Genomic DNA, 18,506 nt, shown 5'->3' on the forward strand with positions numbered 1-18,506 from the left:
TCTAACTCTGATGTATTCTCATTCCATCGTAGTTGGGTTTCCCCTAATGAATTATCTTTGCTCTGGATTGTTCCATGTCCTTTTGTATTGTCCTTTTCAAACCTGAACCTTATGATACAATGGTCACTGTCTCCTAAATGCTCTCCCACTGATTTTTGATTCCCTTGGGCCAATTCATTCCCCCAGAACCAGGTCAAATTAGGCCGGAAACATATTGCTGCAGAAAATTATCTTGAACACTCAGGAACTCTCGCCCTTCTTGTCCCTTTGCACTATCCCTAACCAATCTACATTTGAATAACTGAGTACCCCATTATAATTATTGTATAATTCTTGCACCTCGCAGTAATTTATTTGCAACTTGTTTCTTCTCCGTCTCTTCCACTAGTTGGTGATCTCTCTACTGCACCGATCAATGATATTACACCTTTTTTCATTCCTTACCTCTAGCCAGATATTTTGTACTGATGCCTCTGGAACATCCTCTCTCTCCAGTACTGTAACTCCATCTTTAACATGTCCAGTCCTGCCTTTCTTTGAGCCAGGTCTCTGTTGTAGCAATAATATCATAATTCCAGTTGGGAACCTGTGCCTTTAGTTCACTAATCTTATTAACCATACTCCATGCATTCAAAAGCATGCTCATTTCCCTTGATTTAATTTTTTTTACTTTTTCCCCCTCACGCTGACCCCATCTAATGACTTACTATTGCCTACTCGAATCCTATCAAACTCTATTTACCTTCTATTTATCTTAATACTATACTCTCTGATATATCCTCCTTATTAGTTAATACTTTTCTACTTCCCACTGCCAGTTTTTCTCTCCTCCACTCTGAATTTCCCCCATGTTTCTATCTTCCTGCTAATCTAGTTTAAACCCTCCCCAACAGCACTAGGGCATTAGTCCCAGTCCTTCTTGTACAGATCCCGTCTACCCCAGAAATCTGAAGTCCTCCCTCCTACTCCTTTTGTCCAACCACGTGTTAAACTGCTCAATCTTCCTATTCTCATGCTCAATCTCATGTAGTACTGGGAGTAACACTGTACCTTTTGTTTGTTGTCTGTTTTGCAATTTGCCACTACTTGCAGCTATTTAACACCCATCTAAAATATTGTTACCCTACCAGTCTCTGTGCAAAGATAAGACTGTGGAAGATATCTTACAAAAGCACTTCAATTCCAGTAAGGATTTCCGCTCTCTGCATATGCTATTGGTAAGAGCTTATTAACTCTAAAAGTCATATTTTATAATGGTTTAACCTAGCAATTTACTAATTTTCTGCAATTACTGGGGCTACAAATGGAATTTATTTGCAGGAGGCCATCCTTATCATTCTCGTGTTTGGTAGATTTGGGTGGAACACAGAAAATATTCTACCCAGTCTGATAGCACAGCCCAACAGTTTTGAATTAAAAATTGAAAATTCTGCATAAACTCAGCAGGTCTGGCAGCATCTGTGGAGAGAGAAACAGAGTTAATGTTTCAAGTTCAGATGACCCTTCTACAGACCTGAAAAGGGATAGAGATATGGTGAATTATATAATCTGGGAGGGGAGGGAGGAGGAGGAGGTAGTTTTTTTTGGGGGGGGGGGGAGGAGGAGGAGGAGGAGGAGGAGAAGAAGAAGAGAGAGAGTGGAGTGGACTCTGTCAGACTATTGGCGCGATATAACCAAATTGCAACAAAGTCCTGTATCTATCGGGACTTTGTTGCAATCCAGGGCCTCAGCGGGGAATGCCCTGCCGAGGCTGCACTTAGTCTCATTTTGTACACTGAGGAACTTCGCTCACAAGAACTCCTCAGTGCAGGCAAGGATTTCCATTTATCAAATGCTGTCCTGATCTCTTGACCCCCGACCCACCCCCCCCTCCCAACTCGCCTACAGGAGGATCCTCGGGATGGGATGGGGAGGGGGAGGGAGGCTGCACCCCACACCCCACTTCACGGGCAAGACACCCCTGGGACCGATCCTTGCCATCGGCAAAATGCCACCTTGGCACCCTGGAAGTGCTCTTGCCAGATGATAGTGCCACCTGGGCACCTTGGCGGTGCCAGGCTGGCATCTAGGTGGCACTGCCAGTGTGCCAGGCTGGTAATGTCCACATTGCATCAGAAATGCCAGGGTGTTACCCTGCCCAGAGGCAGCCACCTGGGGGCTTCTGATGTCCTGGGAGACCCAGCCCCCGGACCAACACTGAACGGCACTCACCTGAGGTCTCCGAGGTGAAGGGATTGGGGCCTCGGTAGATCAGACGAGTGCATATTAGAGTGAGACTAGCTGTCTTGCCCTAATATGCTGATAGTGGTCCTGCCCACAATGGGCAGGATTCCGCTCTCGACGTCTGGCGAGGCGTGGCAAAGTGTTGTAGATCCTGGAAGAGGGCTATCCCGGCATCTACCGGCCGCGTCGTGTCGCCATTCGTTTTGTCGCATTCCAGTCATCCTTCAGACTTATTCAAATGGAGCTGCTGCTCAGTGAAATAATGGTTAATAGAATTCTTCACAAGTGTGAAATGTCACTAACTACACAAAAGGCCCTTCACCTTAATTTTTGCAAACAATAAAAATATTGGCCATAGTAACTGGCTGGTATTATCCAATTAATCTGTCTGAAATACAAATAGTAACTTGTTTAGTCATCATTTTACTTTTTGTTTATTTTCAGATGTTGACTCTTAGTCAAGTGACTGTCTCCAACCGAAACATTGGATTAACAGACCTTCTGACAGCCAGCAGACTGTGCACAATGGATTCTAAAGCAAATGTACTGCATGGTAGGAAGAACAGAGTTCTTTTAGTATAGGTAATGGAGGTGTGAAAAGATAATGCAGTGCAGTGCGGCCATTGCAAATACAACATAAAAGTTGCACGAGCTGATTTGCACAGGTCTATGTGCTATGCTCGTGGAAACTGAGGATGGGAACATAGAAAAGGATCTGGCACGCTACCTCTTCTAGCTTTCTAAGAAAATGCTTGTGGCTTTCCAGATAGGATCACATTTAACCTTTTATACAACTTCTAGAATGAGCTGCCCATAATTAGGACCATGATATTGTCGACCTCCTGGGCCAACCTCCAGTCAGTGTCCCTCTGTTTTTTGATCAAAGGTCTTTAGTACTGACAACCTGTTTCTTCTGCATCAAGCTAATGCTTTTCATTTAATATCCTAAAAGGCTGCGGTAAAGCAAAAAGCCTGTAACCAAAATGTGACAGTGGAAACCCATGATTCCTGTCTTTCCAGAGAAGTCAGAATGCCTACAAGTAATCTATTTACTATGTTGATCCTTTGATCATTAAACTATTTCTGAATTTACACAACTCCTTTCCCCTGATGGGAGAATATCCTGTAATCCTCATGTTTTCATAAAAGTAACCAATGAGAAAGTTCCATTGCTGAATCTGTTTCTAAGAATTCTTTTAAATCCATTGTCCATTTTTTTTTTTTTTTTAAAGCACTTTTTCCCTGTTTTCATGAACTTTTCAAACATTTTGAATTCCGCCTTGACAGCAGTAACAGCCTTTGCTTCTGAAACAGAGAATGTGCGTTGAAGCCTGACTCGAGGCTTGGCAGCATTATCTGGACTGACATTCGGCGAAGTACTGTGCGATTGTTGTAATGTTGTACCATCTTTTGGATGAGACATTAAACCAAGATATCTTTGTAAAATAATCTATATTTTTCGGGTTTTTGTAAGCACCTGTAGGGGGTGACCTTTGGTTGACTGGGGAGTGCAACATTCAAGGTACAAAATGTACCACGGGTTGATGCATTTGATCCTGCTTCAGGGCAGGACCATAACCCTGCTGGGAAATCTTAACAGGTCACACCGATAAGTTCGAAGGGGCAAAGTGAACAGTCCATAGAGAATAGACAAAGAGGAGAGTCAGCTCCATACAGCTGAAGTGCTGCATTAGCTCTGCAGCTGAGAGAACAACAGCTGGTGGTGAACAGATGTGTCCAGAACTGGAGGATTGCTAGCTTTGTGCTGCTGGGATATTGCCCAGGGCAGGTATCAGCCCAGTGAAGCTGAAGTGAACTGCAGCCATTGGCTCTGGGAAGCTGGGAGTTGTTTGCCTGGGGGGGGAGGGGGGTGGAAAGGAAAGCCCATGAGAAGTGGGGTTCTGCTCAAAGTTACCAGAGAGTTAGAATTGTGCCAGAACTAGGTGTGGGCTGCAGGCTCGTGAATCCAATAGAAAGGTGCCTCGGGAGAAGACCTTCAGCAACTGGGAGGTGAGCAATCAATGGCGCAGCCTGAATTGGGAGTGGCTAGTGATGGAAATCAGAGGCTAGATCGTCAAAAGAGTGGAGCTAAAATCCCTCCAGTGAAGTGAAATTTAAAAGAATGTTTGTAACTCACTGACATCTGGGTGGGTGGTTGAGAAAATTCAGGGGATGTGCCTTGGTTGTATCTGCCATTTAATATGCGGCTTTTGGTGTTTATGATCACAGTTTGCATATTAATTCAGCTTTACCTCATATTAGTTCTGGATGTTAGAGTACAAAATAGATGGTGTTAACTGATTGCTTTGCTGACTTCTGTATAGTCAAACCTGTTCTGTTTCTTTAAAACTGTGGAATCTTGTGGCTTTAACTTTTCAGTAAGTAACTGGGACTTTTAATTTCTCCATCTGAAAAGAAATTTACTTGTCCCTAACCGGCTTGCAAAAAAATCTGGGGGTCATACTCTTAACTTGTCTGCTAATTTGTTTTTAATCTTCTGTCACTATTTGTGGGACCTTGCTGTGTGTAAAATTTGCTGTGACTACACTTCAGAATTCCTCCCTTTCTCCCTTCCCTTCTTTCATCACCAAAGGTCCATGGCTATCCTGTATCTAAATGTAGACAACGTGTTAAATGTCCTCTGGCTATTTGACATCAAACAGAATTTTGCGGTCACCTGTAGGCAGGTTTACAGGCAGAGATGTGGCTGTAGAATTACGTGGGTACCTTTCCCCCTGACCTCGCCGTGATTAACCAGTTTGCTGGCGAGGCTTTGCACTGCCCTACTTTTGGAAGAATTACTGGCCACTTAGTGCCACTTTTCACCTGGTCACAATGTTTCGGCTCGTGGGAGGAGGACTGAAACGGGTGGGAAGTCCACCAGTTTGCCCGCTCGGGATTGGGCAGGGCAGAGGGATTGCGTCCTTCATTTGTCCGGACCACCCCAACTCCCTCGGGACTCCTCTCCTCCCCTTGCCCCGCAAAGAAACACCCCCCCCCCATTTCCTCTTGTCTGGTTCCTGTCTCTTTGCTGGGGTACTGTTGTAGTCCCAGCAGCAACCATTGCTCTTGCTTTTCATGGCGCTGCTGGGCCCAGAAAGCAACCAGCCAGTCCATTTAGCTAGCCGCTCTGAGGCAGGACTTCATCCCAAATGGGGGCAAAAGAGTTGCCCTGACTCACCTCACGTTTTCTTTTTTGCGTGCTGACAAACTGCAGAGCAGCCTGCTGGAGCAGGAGGCGAGTTTCACGGTGACTTTTCCAGTTGTGGAGTGGGAATCCCTGTCATCTGTGAAATCCTGTCCCATAAATAATTCCTTCAAGGATGTTTTGAGTGAGGGAAGCAAGAGGAAAAATTCTCTAAAACGCTGAATAGAACTTTTGTTTCTTCCTTTTGCACATTCTGGATTTCACCACCACGTAAATAGTTGTTTTGTGGGCAGAGTCATTCTCCTTTCTTTTCTAATTGCTTCCTCAGAAAATGCTGGTCATTTAATTCAGAAATTTGTGGTTCCTGCAGGGAAACCTCTGTGAACAAATTAATTGCCATTTAATTGCGAAGTACACCAAAGGCTGTAATTTAAGATTTCAGGGAATTATACTGTTTTGCTCTTGTTTGCTCCCCTCTCATTTTGCACAGATACTCTCGTCCTTCCTCCAGCTGAGACGGTGTGTGGGCAAACCACCATGTACACTCTGCAGAGGCGTGCCTCAGCCAACCTGATCAGCACTGTTGCAATTTGATCAAATGTCTTCTCTTGAAATGGTCCTTGTTATGATTTATAATTTTAATATCCAGCCCTGTTTTGCTTGTAGGTTTGTCTGTGCTGGAATTCTGTCTGATTATTGCCATGAAGCACTTAAATTACATTTACGAAGGAGAACCTTTTAACTTTGAAATGGTTTACAATGGTGAGTTTTTAATTTAAAAATACTCTTATCTTGGGGTCCTAAATTTAAATTACAAAATGGACAGAAGCACGTCTGGTGGTCAGAGTCCATACCTTTCTTTTCATGGCAGAAATTATCTTGTTACGTTTTCAGCAAAATCCTATTAATTAAGTGTACTGTCACGCTCTTTTTTTGTGATCATGCTTTACATTTTTCATATTGTTGTACTTGTAAAACCTCTGATATGTTCGACCGGTTTACTTACTCAAACGTTTTACCCAGATGCCCTTATTTACGAGATGAACAAAGGGCAAAACAGGTTCACAGTTTAACGCAATTTTATTGACAATTCTCTTACTCAACAAAATATGACTCGGACTCACAGCTGAGCTTTAGGTTTTACCCGCACTTAGTAAAGGAGGCTGGCAGGTTACGATCACCCGACGTGGATGTCTTACCTGGGTTCAAAACCCAGGTGCCTGGGGGACTCCCAGGTTATCGCTGACGATCTCTTCCGATTCCGATGTTCCTTTCTTCATCCTGGGAAGCTAGGATATATTTTTTTTAATAAACATTTTATTGAGGTATTTATGGTTTTACAACAACAAAATAAACACAACAACAAAATAAACTGTGCATGAATTTATAAACATAGTGCAAAAGCCGTCTTCCTCCCTTACAGGTCCCACCTTTACTAACCCCTACTCAAAACTAATCTAACCCCCAGCACCGCGCCCCCCCCCCCCCCCCCCCCCCTTCTGCTGATGGTTATTTTCCGCAAAGAAGTCGAACGGCTGCCACCTCCGGATGAACCCTAACATTGACCCTCTCAAGGCAAACTTGATTTTCTCCATACAGAGAAAGCTATCATGTCAGTTAGCCAGGTCTCCATCGTCGGGGGCTTTGAGTCCCTCCAAGCTAATCGAATTCTTCTCCGGGCTACCACGGAAGCAAAGGTTAGAACGTCTGCCTCTTTCTCCTCCTGGATTCCCGGGTCTTCCGACACTCCGAAAATCACCACCTCTGGATTCGGTGCCACCCTTGTTTTTAACACCTTGGACATGACCTCCGCAAACCCCTGTGAGAATCCCCTGAGCTTCGGGCATGCCCAGAACATGTGGACATGGTTCGCTGACCCTCCCACACACCTTGCGCACCTATCTTGTACCCCAAAGAACCTGCTCATCCAGGACACTGTCGTGTGGACCCGGTGAACGACCTTAAATTGTATCAGGCTGAGCCTGGCACATGTTGTGGACGCGTTGACTCTACTCAATGCGTCCACCCAGAGACCATCCTCTATCTCTCCTCCTAACTCCTCTTCCCACTTACGTTTCAACTCCTTGGTCTGCGTCTCCTCTGATGACCCCATGAGTTCCTTGTAAATGTCAGAAACCCTCCCTCCTCCCACCCACACACTAGAAACTACCCTGTCCTGTATCCCTCTTGGTGGTAGGAGCGGGAAGGTTGGGACCTGCCTGCGTAGGAAGTCCCGTACCTGCAGGTACCTAAATTTATTTCCCCTCGCCAATCTAAATTTCTCCTCCAGCTCCCTCAGGCTAGAAAAGCTCCCTTCTATAGACATATCCCCCATCCTCTCAATCCCTGCACTCTGCCATCTCTGAAACCCTCCATCCATCCTTTCCGGGGCGAACTGGTGATTATTACAGATTGGAGACCACACCTGTGCTCCCTCCGCCCCCACTTGGCTCCTCCATTGCCCCCAGACCCTCAGGGCCGCCACCACCACGGGGCTGGTGGAGTACCGTGCCGGCGGGAACAGCAGAGTTGCCGTTACCAAGGCCCCCAAACTGGTGCCCTTGCATAAAGCCGCCTCCACACGCTCCCATACCGACCCTCCCCCCACCATCCACTTCCTGATCATGGCTATATTCGCCGCCTAGTAATAATTACTAAAGTTCAGCGCCAGCCCGCCCTCCCCCCAGCTCCGCTCAAGCATCCCCGTTTTTACTCGCGAGGTCTTACCCGCCCATACAAAGCCAGTATTACTTTATTGACCCGTTTAAAAATGGACCATGGAATAAAGATGGGGAGACACTGAAACACAAACAGGAATCTCGGGAAGACCGTCATTTTCACTGTCTGCACCCTCCCAGCCAGTGACAACGGGAGCACGTCCCACCTCTGAAAATCGTCCTTCATTTGGTCTACTAATTGGGCCAAATTTAACTTGTGTAGCTGTTCCCATTCCCGTGCCACCTGGATGCCTAGGTACCGAAAGATTCCCACTACCATCCTAAACGGCAGTTCCCCCAATTGCCTCTCCTGCCCCCTTGCCTGGACCGCGAACATCTCACTTTTCCCCATTTTTAGTTTATACCCCGAAAACCGGCCAAATTCACCCAGAATCCTCGTAATTTCTTCCATTCCCCCCCCCCTCGTCCTGCTGCAAAGTTGATCACCTGTGTCTGGAAGTTTGTTACATATTCATAGCATGGTCTTGTTCTTTGGAGTGGATAACCACAAAGCCCATATAGCAATAACAAGTTTATGCCTTGACTCGATTGCTTTTGCAGATGGCCAGTATTGATTCCAGCCAGGGCCTCATGAGACAGGGTTCTGTTCCTGGCCTATGTGTATCTTCTCAGCTTGTTTGCAGCACCACAATATATATGATCAAAGTTATATTCCTTTGAAGTATAGTTCCAGAGGGGGAGAAGAAAAGTCACATTTTTAATACTAAATTATTAGAAACCAGATGAATGCAACATATTCCAGGGTAGTTTCTTGTCACTCGAGGCAGGGGCTGTTCTTGCTCTGCTCCAGCCATCCTGCAACAGGTGCTGTAGTTCTCGTTAGACGAGATCGAAAGCTTGTTCGCTGTATTCTGGTTAGCTGCAAAATAAATTTTCTGGCAGTACTGCTAATTTTATTCTTGCTTTTGTCATGGGAGTGTCCCTTTAAGCAATGTTTTTGCCTTATCACATGGCTTCAGTGATGTCATTGTGTGGTGGGAGCTGGGCTGTGGCGCTGGGAGTTGGGCTGTGGCTCTGGGAGTTGGTTTTACTTTTGCTTTGGTTTGGGGTTTGTTTGTGGCTCTGAGTTTTTGCTTTTGTTTTTCTCATTTGGCTGCTGTACTCAGAATGAGAAGTATCTTGGCTTGTCTTTCTAACTTTTTAAAAGCTGTTTCCAGACTGCTTGATAACTTGAAAAGAAATAATTGCTTTCTGGAAGGAATTCAAACCTGCTGTTCTGGAAAGGAAACAAGAGTATCCAGACCAGGGTTTGAGTGCTGTGTGCTGGGCCATACCTTTGAAAAGGGGGTACTGGTTTATATAATAATGATCTTTATTGTCACAAGTCGACTTACATTAACACTGCAATGAAGTTACTGTGAAAAGCCCCCTAGTCGCCACATTCTGGCGCCTGTTCTGGTACAGAGAGGGAGAATTCAGAATGTCCAGATTACCTAACAGCACGTCTTTCGAAACTTGTGGGAGGAAACCCACGCAGATACGGGGAGAACGTGCAAACTCCGCACAGATGGTGACCCAAGCCGGGAATTGAACCTGGGACCCTGGCGCTGTGAAGCCTTTGTGCTAACCACTGTGCTACCCTGCTGCTCTTGTAATTAAATTGGAAGTTTTAAAAAAAATATTTTGCTTGAAGTATTTGTAAGACTTGATAACAATAACAGAAAAGGAACAGTAAACATTAACGTGGTGAAATAATAGACATTTCCCCAATCAACTCTATCTTCACAGGCCACATGGAATAACATAAAACAACACTCGGAAAGCTGCTACTGCCGACATTTTAAACTTCTCCAAGAAAGTCGTCGAACGACTGCCACCTCCGGTAGAACCCTAGCATTGATTCTCTTAAGGCAAACTTTATTTTCTTGAGGCTGAGAAACCCAACCCAGCCATGCCATTGACCCAAGTCTCGACACTCGGGGGTTTCGAGTCCCTCCACATTAAAAGGATCCGTCTCCGGGCTACCAGGGAGGCGAAGGCCAGAACGTCGGCCTCTTTCACTTCCTGAACTCCCGGGTCTTCTGACACTCCAAAGATCGCCACCTCTGGACTCGGCACCACCCGTGTTCCGAGCACCTTGGACATTGCCTTGGCAAACCCCTGCCAGAACCCTCCAAGCTTCGGGCTTGCCCAAAACATATGGACATGATTTGCTGGGCTTCCTGCACACCTCGCACATCTGTCTTCTACCCCGAAAAACGTACTTGTCCTCGCCACCGTCATGTGTGCCCGGTGGGCCACCTTAAACTGTATTAAACTGAGCCTAGCACATGATGAAGAGGAATTGACCCTACTTAGGGCTTCCGCCCACAGACCCGGCTCTAACTATCCTCCTAACCCCTCATCCCATTTGCCCTTCAGTTCCTTCACCGGGGTTGCCTCCGCTTCCAGCAGTTCCTGGTAGATGTCCGACACCTTCCCCACCCCCCGCCCAGGTACCGGAAACTACTCTATCCTGTATCCCCCGTGGCGGCAGAAGCGGGAAGGCCACCACCTATTTTCTCAGGAAGGCCCGCACTTGTAAATATCTAAAGCAGTTCCCTAGCCGCAGTTTAAATTTGTCCTCCAGCGCCTGCAGGCTGGGAAAGCTCCCATCTATAAACCGGTCACCCATCCTTTTGATACCTGCCCCCTGTGAGCTCTGGAACCCGCCATCCATCCTGCCTGGTAGAAACCTGTGGTTATTACATATCGGGGTCCAGACCGACGCGCCTTCCACCCTCGTGTCTCCTCCACTGCCCCCAGATCTTCAGTGCCGCCACCACCACCGGGCTTGTGGAGTAACGGGCCGGCGAGAACGGCAGAGGTACCGTTACCAGCGCTCCCAAACTGGTGCCTTTGCATGACGCCGCCTCCAACTGCTCCCATGCTGACCCCTCCCCCAATACCCACTTTCTGATCATGGCAATGTTGGCCGCCCAGTAGTAGTTACAAAAGTTCGGCAACACCAGCCCCCCCCCACCCCCACTGCGTTCCAGCAGCACTCTCTTTACTCGCGGGGTCTTATTCGCCCACACAAATCCCGAGGTGATCTTAGTCACCCACTTGAAAAAGGCCTTGGGGATGAAGATGGGAAGGCACTGGAATACAAATAGAAATCTGGGGAGGACCGTCATTTTCACGGTCTGTACCCTCCCCGCCAGTGACAGCGGGAGCATGTCCCATCTTTTAAAGTCCCCTTCCATTTGCTCCACTGTAGAAGTCGGGTCAAATTAAGCTTATGCAACGAATCCCACTTCCGAGCCACCTGTATTCCCAGGTAGCAAAAGCTCTTCTCTACCCTCCTCAGCGGCAGCTCACTAGGTCTCTTCCCCTGCCCTTTAGCCTGGATCACAAACAACTCGCTCTTCTACAAGTTCAGTTTATACCCCAAAAAAACTGCCAAATTCCCTCAAGATCCGCATGACCTCCCCCATCCCCTCCAGTGGGTCCAAAATATACAGGAGGAGATCATCCGCGTAGAGCGAGACCCGGTACCCCACCCTCCCCGGACCAGCCCCTGCCAGTTCCTTGAAGCTCTCAACACGATGGCCAGCAGCTCAATGGCTAGAGCAAATAATAACGGGGAGAGGGGACACCCTTGTCTCGTCCCCCGGTACAATTTAAAATACCCCAACCTAAGCCGGTTCGTACGCACGCTTGCCACAGGCGCATGGTCCAGCAATCGCATGAATGAAGCCCTCACCAAACCCAAACCTACCTAGCGCCTCCCACAGGTACTCCCACTCCACCCGATCAAAAGCTTTCTCTGCATCCATCTCTGCCACAACCTCTGCTTCCTCTCTTTCCGAGGGCACCATAACAATATTTAAAAGCCTCCACACATTGGCATTAAGTTGCCTGCCCTTAACAAATCCAGTCTGGTCTTTCCCTATCACCCCCAGGAAACAATCCTCTTTCCTTGTGGCCAAGGTCTTAGCCAATAGCTTGACATCCACATTTAGTAACGAGATTGGCCTGTAAGACCCATAAATTGGAACAGTTAAAGGGAGGAATTCATTAAGGGTTATACATAGATTACTGTAGCTGTGTGGGGCATTTATGTTTGTACTTGATAAAAATGCTTACAGTGTGTGTTTATAAAAATGTTAACTAAATTTGTAGAATAAAGGTTTTTGATTAACAGTGCTTAAGGCCTCTGTTGAATAACCTGAAAGGTAGGCCGTTGTGTTCATCGTAACCAAAATCTATAAACAGTTGTAGGTCAGGTGAACTCCATGATCTACTTTGGAGTTTTCTAAACCCTGGCCCATAACACTTCTGTTTGTGCGTGCTCCTGCAGGGAGCATTTATTCACTTTCACATCCACCAGAATGAAAACTGTGCTCTTGGATTTCTGCGTAGTTTAGTTTGAATACTCTTCAAATAAATTTAATGTTTGAAAAGTGACGAAAGATAATTGTCAGGACAGTGCAAAATTAGTATTTTTTTCCTTCTGCATCAATGTCTTCCAGGCAATCTGGCTACTCTTCCTGGAATCTTGTATGACAAAATCACCTTTGGCAATCCACACCCTGCAAAGTTATAATTCCGTGGAGAGAAAGATTCTGCTGGGAACACCATATCCTCTGAATAGCTATTTCAATTAAACTCCACCCACTCCCCCCCCCCCCCCCCTGTGTATACTAGACTATACGAGAAAGGTCACTCTGCTTGTTGAATCGCACAATCATTTCATCGATATATATGGAAACCAACTAAGTGTATAATCTGACGGTGTTCTGTGTATTAAATCCCATTGCTGAAAGGTTATACCTCATAGTCTATATTTTTAAACTGACAAAGATGATGATGGATGACAGGATATACAGAAATCAAATATGAAGCATAATGCGTGGAAAGTTGTATGGCTGTTAATTAGTATAACTATTTAGAGAGATGTCGCGTGTAGATAAATCCACCAAATATTTAGTCCTGTTGTTGCATTACAGAATTCCAGAAGTTCATTCAAAGGAGGACCCATTCAATGCATAACTTTGAGAAACCAGTAATCTTGAAGGTAAGGAACTTGCAAACTGTAAACATTAAATTTAATGACCACATTCATTAAACCAATTTCTTCTTTTCCGATTCTAGTTTTCTCTGCTCTGCCCTTCCAGTCTACTCCCCCTTCCTTCCCTGAAGCTGGAACCTCCTGCATTTATGCGTTTTTATGAAAGTTTTGTAGGCTGCACATGTGATTTGTGCAAATCGATTCTGTTCTAATTTGATATTCAGTAAAGCTCATTCCCAGTGAACATTACTAAGTTGTAACCAAGAACTTTGGCTGACTTCCCTGCAGCCCGCAGAAATTAATTAACAGTGCATGATTAGCCAGATTATTGGCACAAGATTAGCACAATGATAAATCTCTATTGGTAGATCCAGTATTTACCTACCCTCCACTCTATAATAATCATAAGACTGTTTTTCTTTGAACTGTTTTGATTGGTCAGTCAAGAGGTATCTCTGATGGGTTTATTTTGTAGGCGGTACCTCGTGCACATGCACGGTGCGTGGGGGGGGGGGCTGCATGCTTCAATGGTTGGTGGCAGCAGGGTTGTGAGGATGATGGAGAACAAAAACAAAGGGAGGCAAAGAGAGCCCAACAACCAAGTTACCCTGGCTGAAGAGGTTTCCCCTCACCCACCCCAAAGCAAAGTCACCCCATAATGTGCTGCAGGTAGGCTTAACAAAGGCCAGGTGGGGATTCTGCCTCTTACTGAGGAGGAAATCCTGTCCTCTGGAGCTGCCGGCCAATCAGAGTGGGCAGTGAGAGTTTCGGCAGATCAGAGAGGAGTCAGGGGAGGGGCATTGGATTTAAGGCTAAGGGCAGGTAGGAAAGAAAGAGCGGATTCCATCTCGGGAGGGAGATCTGCAAAGGGCAGCCCCTGAAGATAGAAACCTGTTTCCTGCCCGCCCTTTCATGAATGTAGTTTTGTTTTAAAAATCAGGCAGCTTACCCCTGCCGAACTGTCCATACCAAAGGTTTTATGGCGTAGGCAGCATATTATCAGTCATCTGGCTCGGTAACAAGCTATTTAAGCTATTTAAATATCTATTATTTATTTATTTAAATACCTATTAAAAATCAGCAGGCTGTTGATTTTGGTGCCCACCTGCCGTAAGGTGGGGGTGAGCTGGAGGGTAGATTGGAAGTTGGTGGGTTGGATATGCTGGCAGGGGCATGTGAAATACAGCCCTCTGACTTGTATTCAGCTCAGTGAAGTGAATTGCATGGCCATTGATAGTAACAGAGGCATGAACATGATAACCTCAAGAACTAATTTTGCTTCGACTAGGAAAATTGAAACATTTTCTGTCCATGACATAGGGCAGACAAATCATGTTGGCATAATTCACCCTGTTTATGGGATGGGGACTGTATTTTCAGATGTTGCATGTTGTGGGACACAATTGATGGAAGTTGATTAATATACTCCATACCAGGCAGCACGGCGCCGAGGTCCCAGGTTCGATCCCGGCTCTGGGTCTCTGTCCGTGAGGAGTTTGCACATTCTCCCCGTGTTTGCGTGGGTTTCGCCCCCACAACCCAAAGATGTGCAGGTTACGTAGATTGGCCACGCTAAAATGCCCCTTAATTGGAAAAAATAAATTGGGTACTCTAAATTTTTTTTAATAAATATATTCCATACCGCTCACAAATGGCTGAATCATCAATCTCCTCGTCCACTTGTCTTTCAGCAGAACAATGACAATTAAATTTTTTTCCCATTCCTCAATTAAAATTTCCTGGTGAAAGAGGAAGTAGTTCAGACACTTGAAGCATTTAAAATTGACAAGTAGGTGTAGGTGGTATTGGCCAGACTGTCTGTAATTAAAGTTGATAAAGCACCGGGACTGGATGAGATAAATGCATCCCGGATACTGAGGGAAGTGGGAGTGGAAATTGAAAGGCACTGGCCATAATGTTCTCGTTTTCCTTGGGCTAAGGGGTGACAGCAAAGGCCTGGAGAATTGCAAATATTTATACCCTGTTCAGAGGGCACAGATTTAAGGTAATTGGCAAAAGATGAAATGGAGACATGAGGAAGAACTTTATCACGCAGTGAGTGGCTGGGATCTTGATGCACTACCAGTACATATGGCGCAAGTAGGTTCATTTGAGGGGATTGAATTATTATCTGAAAAGGAAGAATGTGCCAAGCTACAGGTAGAAAGCTGGAGAGTGACACTGGGTAGTTGCTCCTTCGCAGAGTCAGCGCAGGCATGAGGGTAACTATTCTGTGATTGTGAAAACTGAAACAAGGGAAAATTCCACACCATTGGCAATGCCTAATTCTCATGAGTTGTCTATCCAAGTGCTTGTCAGCAGACATTTTGGATAAAATTTCTGCCTGTTAATGTCCCTCCCAATGTCCTTCATTGTCAGCCTGCTTCACATTTCACTTTAAGAAAATTAATAGCGAGGAAATTGATTAAATACTTATTTGCTGATGGTCAAATTATTTATTTTCCCTTTGTCGTCTTAGGCATTTGAGCACCTGCACCAATTGGAATTAATTAAACCAATGGATGGGGCATCTACCCGAACACAGAAAGAGTACCAGCTGGTGAAACTGCTACTGGATAGCAGTCAGATTATGGATGCACTGCAAAAGTATCCACATTGCCCGACAGAAGTCCAACTTTGGGCATCATCATCTCTAGAATAAACCACTTGAATTTGGAATTTATGTTTGAGAAATTTAAGTATTTTTGTACACTATTAGTCACAAACAAGTATTTTTTTTAAACTAGTTGAACATTGTAGGAAACAAAAGTCCAGTTTTATGACCTCTACAATGACCCATTTGAAAAATTTGCGGAGGAACGACTGTATACTTTTTGCCGCTGACATATGCAAGTGCCGCAATGTTGTAATTTTGACATTATTTTCAAATAAATGGAAATGGCTTTCTCATGAGAACAAGTTTAAAGATTACAGCAATGACAAAACTAGATTAGTGCTGACTCCCGGTGGCGGTGACGTGCTGAGCAGATACACATCCCAACTAGAACCAAAAGAGTTAATTTATGGAGATTTCTGGCTCAAAACTTTCCCAAACTTATACGGGACAAAGACCAACAGTGGAGAAGAGGATGCCGGCGAACAGTAGGACAAAGAGCCGATGAGAAGGCAGGAGTGGTGGAAACGAGCATGAACAATGGGCCGGTGGACCCACGAGGCGAGGTGGAAGCCCCGACTACCCAAGAGCGGGGAAGACCGGCGACCCGAGTGGCGGAACTAGCGCGAGTGACGGCCTCCACCTCCCCACCCGAGAGGGCAGATGGAAAAGCTTTTTAAAAAACGAACTGGCCGCCATGAGGGAGGCGATATAAACGGAATTCCAGGAGGTGGTGACAGTGGCGATGGCCTCCTTCCAGCGCATGATAGAATACCTGGGGAAGAAGGTGGAGGCACAGGACAGAATGATTCTGGCCCTTGAAAAGATGCCGTCAGAACAGAGTGACAGGATCGTGGCTCTGGAGGCAGAAGTGAAGAGGTTGGTGGCTGCCCTGGGGAACTTGATGGGTAAGGTCAAGGAGCAAGAGAACAGGTCTCGACGACAAAATGTCCAAATTGTGGGTTTGCCGGAGGGCATCGACGACAGGGACCCAACAGACTATATCGCCCAAATGCTGGGCACCTTCGTTGGGAGGAACAGCTTCCCCAGCACTTCAGAACTCGACAGGGCACACGGGATGCTCTGGCTGAAACCCATAGCAGGGGAGCAGCTGAGAGCGATCATCGCTAAGCTGCACCGGTACCAGAACTGGGAAAGATCCTGAGGTGGGCTTGCCAGACAAAGTCGTGCTCATGGGAAGGGCACAGAATCCGGAGTCTATCAAGACATTGGGGCGGATCTTGCAAAAAAAGGGCAGAATTTGATAGAGCAAAATCGGCACTCTATAAAAATGGGGTGAGGTTCGGCATATTTTTCCCAGCCAGACTCTGGGTCACATACCAGGGGAAGAAACATTACTTTGCCACTTCAGCGGAGGCCAACGAGTTTGTGAGAGCGAACAACCTGGAGAGGGACCAAACTCTGCAGCGGTGAGGACGTGCCGGAAAATGACTTTGTGTTTGCGCGGTATTGTACTGCCTCGTTTTCAGTTGAGAGTTGGAAGACAAAGAGAAGGGAGCGACGGCAGGGAAAGCAGGTGAGGAGGTGGTGAAGGGAACAGAGGCAGGCAGACAAAACGGATAGAGGGCTGAACCAGCCCTGGGAGGGGAGCCACCATACTAGCAGAGAGGGCTAGCACGTGAATACAGGTGGTAAGGGGGGCTGAGGCACACCTCCTTGGGGGAGGGGCAGCATCTGGCCACGGGGAACAAAACGAGGGAGATCACGCAGGGATGGGGGGATTCATAGAACAGACGGGACAAAACCATAGGGAAGGGTTGGCAGCACGATAGGCACAGGCATGGAGCAGGCCGAGAAATCAAGATGGCACCGCAAGCAGCGACTTTGCAAGTTCCCGAAACAAAGGGAGACCCCGGAGTGCAGGTGCGCACCCGTGTGGCGTACACAGTTGCCGGCCATGTTGGGTGCCCACTGGACAAAGGGTAAACCTGGAGCGCAGGGGCCCAACCTCATTGTGAGAATGGCGACCATGGCCATTTTAGACGACCCCCTAACAAAGGGAAACCTCGGAGTGTAGGTAAGTATGGTTGATCCTGCAAGAATGGGGGGGACAGAAGCCCCCAACCATTATAGTCCCCTGGAATGTATGGGGACTTAACGCCCCGGTGAAAAGAATCCAGAGTGTTCGCCCACTTTGAGAAGCCTGAAGGCTGACTTAATCTACCTGCAAGAGACACGCCTGAGAGCGAAGGACAGACTGCTGGTAAGAAAGGGCTGACTGGGACAGACGTACCATGTATGCCAAGGGACGAGGGTTAGGGGATTAGCCAGACTGATCAGCAAGAGGATGAGATTTACTGAGACCAGGACGGTTACGGACCCAGGGAAATGGGACATCATGATCAGCGATGTCCTAGACGGGGCACCAGTAGTGCCAGTGAATGTGTACGCTTCCAACTGGGATGACACAGAATTTATAAAAAAGACCGTGGCGGAAATCCGCAATATTGGCACACATCGACCGGGGGGGGGGGCCTTAACTGCGTACAGGACACGCTGACTGAACCGATTGAACCCCCGAACGGGAAAAAAAGCGTCATGGCTAAGGACCTGGGAACATTTATGGAACAGATGGGGGGCAGTGGACCCATGGAGGTTCCTACATCTGGGAGAAAAGGATTTCTCGTTCTTTTCACCAGTATCGACTTCTTTGCAGTGGGGAAATCAGTGCTTTCAGGAATAGTAAGAGTGGAATTCTCTGGGATCGTCATCTCCGACCATGCTCCGCACTAAGTGGATGTGAGGTTGGAGACAGGCCTTGCCCAGTGC

General features: G+C 46.6%; 1 protein-coding gene across 3 annotated transcripts in view; it reads left to right on the forward strand.

Moving 5' to 3' along the window:
- The window catches only part of orc4 (origin recognition complex, subunit 4), a 140,080-nt gene extending 124,059 nt beyond the window's left edge, over positions 1–16,021 (forward strand). For all 3 annotated transcript variants that reach the window (XM_072471375.1, XM_072471383.1, XM_072471393.1), the window contains 5 exons: positions 1,131–1,217; positions 2,668–2,776; positions 6,038–6,133; positions 13,041–13,108; positions 15,582–16,021. In XM_072471375.1, coding sequence (XP_072327476.1) covers positions 1,131–1,217; positions 2,668–2,776; positions 6,038–6,133; positions 13,041–13,108; positions 15,582–15,764 — 543 coding nt within the window. In that variant the 3' untranslated portion in view covers positions 15,765–16,021. The remainder of the gene's footprint in view (positions 1–1,130; positions 1,218–2,667; positions 2,777–6,037; positions 6,134–13,040; positions 13,109–15,581) is intronic.
- Positions 16,022–18,506: the final 2,485 nt, after the last annotated feature.

Source organism: Scyliorhinus torazame, chromosome 2 (assembly GCF_047496885.1).
Source record: "Scyliorhinus torazame isolate Kashiwa2021f chromosome 2, sScyTor2.1, whole genome shotgun sequence".
Taxonomy (NCBI): domain Eukaryota; kingdom Metazoa; phylum Chordata; class Chondrichthyes; order Carcharhiniformes; family Scyliorhinidae; genus Scyliorhinus; species Scyliorhinus torazame.